This window comes from Equus caballus, chromosome 6 (assembly GCF_041296265.1).
Source record: "Equus caballus isolate H_3958 breed thoroughbred chromosome 6, TB-T2T, whole genome shotgun sequence".
Lineage (NCBI taxonomy): Eukaryota > Metazoa > Chordata > Mammalia > Perissodactyla > Equidae > Equus > Equus caballus.
In genome coordinates, this window is record NC_091689.1 from 58553665 (window position 1) to 58562902 (window position 9238).

Sequence of the window (9238 nt, forward strand, 5' to 3'; positions counted from 1 at the left end):
AATAGCATGGGGACAGGACCCATGGGCAGTCAGAGCTCTTGCTGCTGCCCTGAGTTGAGGGTTAGGGCTAAATTTAAGGCATAGGTATGTGAGTCATCTCTTTACAAAGACAAAGGAAAGAACATGAAAAAAAGTTAAAATGGTATCAGTGCAGGTGGGGTCTGGTCATTGGGTGATCCCATGACTTTTAGACAAGAATCAAATCGGATTAAGTAAAGGTCAGAAGCCACCACCCTAAATCAGTTACATTAGATTGCCAGACAGCAACCAACTTAAGTTCTTGCTTTCCCCATTAAGAGTTTCTAGGGATAAGGTCATCTCTCTTCTTCTTCCTGGTACAGAGAGGGAGGCACCTTTTACAGATAGAGATTTACCTTACAAATGTAAATGTGTCCCAACAAGGGCAAGTTCCATTCCCCAGAGCCTCCTTCCCTGTCCCAGTTTATCAAAAGCAATCAGCCCCAAACAATCCCGATGCCAAAGAGACACATCCTGGGGTGGCCAATTTCAGATCCCTACAAGGTCATCCCCCATTCCTTCACAAACGCAAATGTCTCTCAAAAGGGCAAGCAAAATTCCAGTCCTCGGAGCCTGCTTCTCATCTGTAGTTTTAAAAATAACCAGCCTAAAATCCTCGTCATAAAGTATAAAGGGGAAATTAGAAAGGACAGGACAAGAACATTCTATGTGTTCTACATACCTTAAAATATCTTGCAGACTGTGCATGATTATCCAGCACAGCGCTAGGTGTATCGAACACTCAGTGAGCAATAGCTGTTGTTATGTGTATCGTCCTCTCATTTGATATTCACAACATGATGAAAATTCTATTCGTACATGAGATATTGAGACCCCCAAGGTCATACGTTTTGACCAGATTCATGTAACTAGATTTCAAGTCCAGAACTGCTGATCCCAAAGCCCATATTGACCCCACTCAACTATGCTGTGCTATCCCTCCCTCTCTCCGCCCACAGAGTTCCCCTGTTCTCACTGGTTTTGAACTCTCCCTTTCATCGTCCTGCCTCCTCACACCTCTTCCCACCAGCACTAGACACATTTCCATTTCCATATTATTGTTCTCCCATTGCAATCATTAAAATACACTTTAGAATTATCTGCTAGACCCTAGTGTCAAATAACATACGGTAAGTGCTTGTATATAATGTAATAGATATTAATTACCCTAAACAATGCTTTTCTGCTTGATGTAATAATTTCAAACCTACAAATTTAATATTTGTCAGAAGGCAATGAAGACTTGGCATGTGCCTATGGGTAAAAAGTATTATAAGGTGAAATTAAAAGATCTGTGCATTTTTGGTTCTGTTTATGTGAAGGCAGAATACCTATTAAATCATTTGGTGATAAAGTCTCAAAGAATGTAGTCATCTGTGTACTCCCACTAATTATTCATTGCACAGTAAGAAAAGACTGCTTATTTTTTTAATGTTATGGATGCAGTAAAGCAGTTAACATAGATATATATCATCTATGATGTGCAATGATTACATGTTTATAAAACTTCAGTAACTTTTAAGGAAATAACTTTTGCATAATGAAGCACGGGGAAAAAGATCAATAAAGCAATTTAAACTTTTGAGTTCAAATGTTTATATTTTAACCTGGAAGGCAATTAATTCCTAAGTCATTTCTCGAGAATTTCAGCTTGCTAAATACCTGGGAGACTCGATTCTGTTTAGAACTGTTTTCTCCAGTCAACTAATGCAAAATACCAAAAAACAGCTGTTCTTTTTTGTGTGTTTGATGGATCTTTTTTAGCTATCATTTATTAGTGTTTAATATGTAGTAGGCTTTGTAGTAAGGCTTATATTCATTATCTCATTTATTCTACTCCACTTCACAATGCTAAAAGGTAAATATTATCATCACCATTATGCAAATAAGAAAACATATGGTTGACAAAACTTCCATGTAAATATAAATTATTGATATGTTTCTTAGAAATTTACATCTTTAGGACTTGTTTATATGATTCAGAGTTCTTAAGCCAGACTTTTCCAAAGGCCTAATGCTTAGAATTATTCCATTTTTTGACTTCACATATAGTAACACTTTGAGGTCCCTTTCATCTACTTTTTCTGTAAAATAGGAGATGAATTCATCTGCTGAAAGTGTTGTGGGGAGGAAAATGAGGGATAATTTAGACAGTTCAAAATAGCCTCTGTAGAGAAAAGGAAAAGGAGCTTACTCTGAAGTCCTGGAAAGATAAGAGTCCAGAAGGAGAGAGTGGTTCACAGAGCCCATGCTGGGCACCCCATTGGCAGTTAAAGAAGATAAATTACAGTGCTAGAATTTTGAGATTTTTAAGACAGCCCTTAAAATCCTTAACCATCCCAGGGGGACTCAATAAATGAAATGGAATAATTTGAATAAGCAGTCCTAAGCAACTTAAAAGATAATCTGTTTGGAATGGGAGTAAGATTCTAGAAGAGGAGGTAGCCAGGGGCTGTCAGGTGAAGCAGGGTAGACTGGATTAACATATTATATTGCATCTCATGTCCCTTGATTGATTTATTATTTACTTGATAAGTAAATCATTGTTCAAAGCAGCTAACAGATTGATCTGGAACGGAATTTCGTTGATAACTTAATGGGTTCATACGTGGTAGGTGAATGCGGTGTGACAGACCAGAATCCACATCCCTACACCCTGAGAAGGTCTCCAAATAGACTCAAAGGGCTTCCTTCTCAAGTTGTTTCCTCTGTTTTTTGCATATATAAAGAACACTTCTTTCTATCTTGTAGCTTGGCTATAAAAAGCAAGCAAGTTAGTAGCAGTGTATGAAACTCTTTTTCGAAAATAAATGTGTTCTAAGGAGTTTCCCTGGCAACCATGTTGGATTTACACACAGCTCTTCCCTCCTTTCATGATGGGTAACTAATTTCTTGATAGTACTACACTTTTAAATTTTCTTTACCACTGCAGGCAACCAGTGGTAATGCCTGTGACTTACTTCTCGTATATTATAAAACACAGTTGAGCAGATGCCTTTTTTAAAAAGTTACTTGACTAGTAAGTAGAAAAGAGCACGATGCAAAACTGTACATACAGCATAATTACAGCTCAGATTCTTAAAAAGTGGTTATATATAGAAAACAAAAAGAACATCAAAATGTTAACTGTAACTATCTCCCAATGGTAGAAAATAGATTTTTTCCTTTCTTTTTTGCTCTTTTTTATTTCATCCGTATTTTATTTAATGAACATGTATTTTCATAATTAAAAATTAAGCAATTTTAAACAAAATAACATAACAGCAGAGTGACTTCTTCACATGTAGAAGGAAATATTGTTGTACTGCATTAAATTAGCACAAAGAAATCATGGAGATTGGTCTGCTTTCCTTACTAGCCTTCAGCAAACAAAGATAGTGTTCAAGTTCCCACGTTGCACAGGAAATTCAAGAACAGTTAAAAGGTGATGGGTATTTAAATTTCTTCCTAGAGAATAATTTACAGTCTTATTAAATTTGGGATGAACAATTATTAATGGAATCAGAGTAAATTCTAAGCTTCTTAGAGAAATGTCTGCTATTAAGCTCCATTTGTTAGCAGAAGCTTTGGCTTTTCAGAATTAGAGTTAGAAATGAAAGGTTCTAACAACTTTAGCCTATCCATTCCAAGGTACAAGATATTAGCAGCTAAACGTTTTTATTAAAAGTATTTTTTTTAACAGATGCATTTAAGCATATCTGATTTATATTTTCATTATTCTCTCCCTTTTCAGGTGGTTTATGATGAAGTCACAGAGCTCCAGGGACGTGTCTTAATGCTTATTGTGAAGAGCAAAACCACATTTGTGGGAGCAATTAACATCCAACTCTATAGTGTCCCACTAAATGAAGAAAAATGGTATCCACTAGGAAACAGTATAATTTGACCGTTGCTATGAATGTATGCATTATTTATTAACTACTTGTACTTTCTTCACTTCTGGGCCTCTCTATCACAAGAGCAAGACATTTTCGTTGTCAAAGATAGCATAGTGTACTAAGGACACAAGGAAAAGAAATCAGAATCAGTCTTTTAGTTAGTTATTCTCTGCCTGTGTTTTATTGTTTCCTTAGAATCTTTTCTCCTTAAATAGAGTGCCAATTTATTGTGTAAAATTCAATATGTAAAATAATAAAAGGACACTTAATTTTAATTCATCTTTTAAATCAAATACGTGTTGTTCACATTGTCTGTTAATTGTGTGCTTATGGTTAAAAGCAATACTTTTAATGTACTTTCCAAGAAAGACAAGCAAATAAATAAACTTTATCGGTTAATTCAAGACTAAATGTATCTGTAACAGATTTTTAAAATTTGAATTAAATATATGTAGCTACATTCCCACTTGTAATCCTATTAATTAAGGAGATTGGTAAGCTCCAGCAGAATGCTATATCATTTTGCATCAGAAAAATAAAACATAAATGCCTGAAATTCTTAAATCCAATTTTGGAAGAAACTCCTTTGCAGTTTTTCACCCTCTTTAATACCAATCAATTCATCCTTACTGGATTTCACCCAACCAGAGGCATGATCACATTTTAAACTTCATTATCCCCTAACTCCAAGACTCATAATGTGAAACTCCCCTTTAATGAAACCTATTCTCTCTGAACATCAAGAATTTTCTTTGTTTTTGAACCTACTTTCATACTCATCAGGACCTGGTGCCTGGTCTGGGCTGATTTGGTCTCATTTTAAAACATGAGTAAATAATCCTACGGATTTCTACCTGCAAAGTAGGTACAACTCAAGGCATTATGCCGGATTCTTTACGAGAATCAAATAGGATTTTTTTTAATCCCTACCACTTAAATTGCTAAAATAATTTTTTAAACCCTTAAGTTATTTAATATTTTGCTGTGTATGAATGTAAAAGTAATTTAAGCTCTTTTATATTGTCGTCTACATAACCGTGTAAACATGTAAAAGACTGTGCATTTACTCATTGAAAATATTTGAGTGCCTGGTCTGGGCTGATTTGGTCTCATTTAAAAACATGATCCTGTAAGTCAAGTAAGCCATTAACGCTGCTGGGCAATTATTCTGTATGTTCCAGGTCCATTCACTCTCCCATTCTGCCAGATAATGACTATGCACCCTTCTCTCTGCTGAAACCCCAGCACCTCCTACCCTAATCCTTACTCTCAGCTGATGACTTTGTTTCCTGCTTCACTTAGAGATTGGAATCAATCAAGAGAAAACCTCCACAGATTGCACTCTGCATCTACTCACGTAGCAGATTCTATGTTCCACCTTCCTGCTTCTTATCATAGAAAAGATACCTATGCTCCTACCCAAAACCAATCTCTCAACTTGTACATTTGATCCCAGCTCCTCTCACCTACTCACAAACATTCCTGGAATTCTATTCAAAAGCATCATTTCTTTATTCTCTACTGGAAAATTCTCTTCAGCATACAAGCGTGATGTTACATGGTTACATGATGTTACAACCATTATAAGAAACTTCTAAGCTCCCCACTTCCCCTTCCAAATACTGACTCATTGCCCTGCCCCTCTTTGCAGTAAAACTTTTCAAGATGGTTGTCTCTACTCTCTGTTTACAGTTTCTTTCCTTGCATTTATTTCTCAGACCCATTCCAAGGGAGTGTTTGCCCCCAACACTTCAACAAAACTCCTTTTGTCAAGATCCCTACTGACCTCCACATAGCTAAATTTAAAGGCCAATCTTCAGCCCCAATCTGACCTTACATATCAGCAGAGTTTGACACAATCAGTACCTCTATCTTCCCCAATACTCGTTCTTCACTTGGCTTCCAAGACATCCCACCCTCATGTGCTTTCCTTCTATGCCGTTGGTCCCTTCTTCTCAGTCTTCTGTGTGGAAACATCCTCTTCTCCACAACCTCCAAAGACAGAATGTCCTGGGGCTAACTCCTTGGTCCTCTTCTCCGTCAACCTTCACTCCCTAATGATCTCATCTTTTCTCATGGCTTTAAATATCCTCTGTATGTCTATGATTCCCAGTTTTATAACTCCAGCCCAGAACTCCTCCCAAATTCTAGAGATCCATATCCGCCTGCCTAAGCAATATCCCCCTTGAATATCTAATATCTCAAATTCAGCATTTCCAAAATTAGATACATACCAGATCCTTCCCACTCTGATCTCCTTCTTTTCTTCTGCACTTATCACCTTTGAACATTCTATACAGTTTACTTAATTATTTTGCTGATCTTTTCCCCAAAAACCTGTCTTAAAGAGCAAAAAAGCTTGAAGTCATCCTTGATTCCCACCTCCCTCTCTTGCTCTGAATATAATTCAATCCAAAAGAAACTTCTGTTGGCTCTACCTTCAAAACATATCCTACATCCAACCACTTATCACACTCCATCTTCTGCTTCTCTTGTTCAAGGTACTACTGTCATCTGTGTCCCAGATTACTACAATTGCCTTCTTCTAAACAGCCTCTTTGTTTCTATGCTTACCCTCCTCTTCTAGTCTATTCTCAACACAGCAACTGGAGTGATCATGACATTCTTCTGCTCAAAACTCTGCAGGGGCTTCTAATCTCAGAGTAAAAGCCCAAACCTTTAAAATAACCTAAAAGGCCTTATGTGATCTGGCCTCCCATCAGCTGTCTCTCTGATTTAACTCCTGTTATATCTTATGCTCATAATACTCAAGCAACACTGGCCTCCTTTCTGTTCCCTGAGCACTGCAGGAATGCTTCATCCCTGGAATCTTTATCAGACGGCTCCTTCTTTCCAAAAGGTGATTTTGTCTCACATATCCACTTTCCTAACTCTCTTACTTCTTTCAAGTCTTGATCAAATGTTTTCATCTCTGTCAGGCCTCCCCTGAACACGCTATGTAATGCTGTAACCTGCCCTATCCCAGATAGACACCAGACCCTTCCCACGCCAATCTCCTTCTTTTCTTGTGCACTTATCACTTTTGAACATTCTATACTATTTACTTAAATTATTTTGCTTATTATTTATGTTTTTATCACTTTTCACTAAAAAACACACCTCAGGACTATAAAAAAAATTTTGTTCACTGACAGTACAGCCTTAGATCCAGGCAAGAGGTGTCCTTGCCCTGGGGTCCTCACCAGAGAGAATCCAGTCCAACTGTTACTCTTAGTCACATCCAGAACCCTCATTCCAGACCACATATGAGGTCCCCAGGATCCCAGAGTTCCCTACTTGAACAACTTTTACAGGCCTCTTCTGAGGGTCCTTTCGCCTGAAATCAGACTTCACCACCAGTGTGAGCAGCACCTAGGGCCTAGTGGTGGCCAAGGGAGGCTGCTTGCAGGGTGTATGGATGCAGCTTGAATGTGCCAGCTGGAGTGTCCACAAATGAGCGTGAGGCCACCCCCAGAGCAGGAGGGAGCCAGGGGCAGGAAGCAAAAGCACAGCATAGAGAGAGCTCCAGGAGAGAAGCCAGCTCCTTTTAGGCCACCATAATCCAAGAAGGAGCTCCAAAAATTCTAAGTCTAAATTAAAACCTGTCCTTCCGGGTGCTTATGAAGGCATATTTGTCACAATAGGAGAACAAAGCATATTGTATTTAACAGCTTGTTAGCGTCATTTATAACTTTTAAATTGGGGCAGATGGTATGTAGGTGTTATGGATTGAATCGTGTCCACCCCGCCCCCCCACCCCAAAATTCATGTGTTGCAATCCTAACCCCAGTCAGAATGTGACTTATTTGGATGTAGGGTTGCTGCAGATGTTATTAATCAAGATGAAGTCATACTGGAGTGGGGTGGGCCCCTAATCTAATATGACTTGTGTCCTTCTAAAAGGATGAGATTTGGCACAGACCTGCACGCAGAGAGAATGCAACATGAACATGAAGGTAGAGATTGGGGTGATACATCTACAAGCCAAGGAATACCAAAGATTGCCAGCAAACTACCCAAAGCCTGGAACAGATTGTCAGAAGGAACCATCCCTGCTGACCTCTTAATTTCAAACTTCCACCCTCCAGAACTCCAGACAAAAAATTTCTATGTCACTCAGTTTGTGGTACTTGGTTATCGCAGCCCCAGCTAACTGATACTTTGGGTCTTCATTTGTTTTCTTGTTCCAGCCCCACAAATATCTGGTACATAGTTGATGCTCAATAAGTATTCGTGAATTAATGGCTAAACAAATGACTGAATGACACACCAGTGAACAAGAAGAAAAAAGTCCCCAATCTTAACTCTCATTCATATGTTTTAATGCTCCTTTAGCATTTTTATTTCTGTATTTTATTTGTTCCCTACAAGAAGTCTAATGAGGTGGGCAAAGGAGGGATTATTATGTCTTTATAGAGTAATAACATTCAAGTGTCTCAGGTAGCATAAGTTTACCTTTCAAGTGAAATCTCACATGGAATGTGTATGTATATATACATATATATACACACATATACATATATATATACACATATACACATATACATAAATAGACACTCTACTAGAGAGAGAGAGAGATTTTAAGTGGATACGAGGGACCTGAAGCATTGGACAATTGGCCACCCCTCAACATACCCACCCTACATTCTCATCTTTGAAATCCCTGAGAAACTTTCACAGAACGCTAAGACACCTCAAAAAGCACAGGCTAAAAGAAACTGAGGATCACAGATACGACATGGCTGCCAATATCAAACAGTTAGGTGGATGCGGTAACAGAGATCCACTCCTAGCAAATATGGTTCAAGGTTGGGACTTGACCCCCAGAATAAATGGATTATTGAAGAAATACCACTATTTATATATTATCCAGGCCAAAAGTGAAGACTTGATAGCACATGGGAGAAATGCCAGTGACGAAAACAATTACCCAGCAACTTCAACCTACATATTGTAACACAAGTGTCATAAATTGAGATATATTTTAATTCCTAGCATGGGATCTTCTATGCTGTCAATATATTTTAGTTAAACTGATTAAACCTAACTAAATCTTTTTGCTCAGGAAGAATGTTGGGGTCAACATGGCATCAACACAGAAGTTTCAGTGGGCCAAGACACAGTGCTTAGACTTTAGGATTTCGTAAGCACAAGCCATATGGATTTATTAACCTTAGCAGTTTGTAATGGCTTATATTGCATAAAATGACTGGTTTTTGTTGTTAAAGGGATGTAGCACTAAACCTTGGGCACTGGGGCCAGCCTGGTGGCGTAGTGATTAAGTTCACACACTCTGCTTCAGTGGCCCAGGGTTCATGGGTTCAGATCCCAGGTGTGGACCT

The 9238-nt window shown here is 38.2% G+C and overlaps 1 protein-coding gene across 25 annotated transcripts in view; it reads left to right on the forward strand.

Moving 5' to 3' along the window:
- PIK3C2G (phosphatidylinositol-4-phosphate 3-kinase catalytic subunit type 2 gamma) overlaps window positions 1-4307 on the forward strand; it is a 510459-nt gene extending 506152 nt beyond the window's left edge. For all 25 annotated transcript variants that reach the window (XR_011439709.1, XM_070270025.1, XM_070270013.1 and 22 more), the window contains one exon: window positions 3752-4307. Coding sequence is in view for 24 of the 25 variants with exons in the window: in XM_070270025.1 (XP_070126126.1) it covers window positions 3752-3904 (153 nt within the window). In the remaining variant the exon portion in view is untranslated. The remainder of the gene's footprint in view (window positions 1-3751) is intronic.
- The last annotated feature ends 4931 nt before the right edge of the window (window positions 4308-9238 follow it).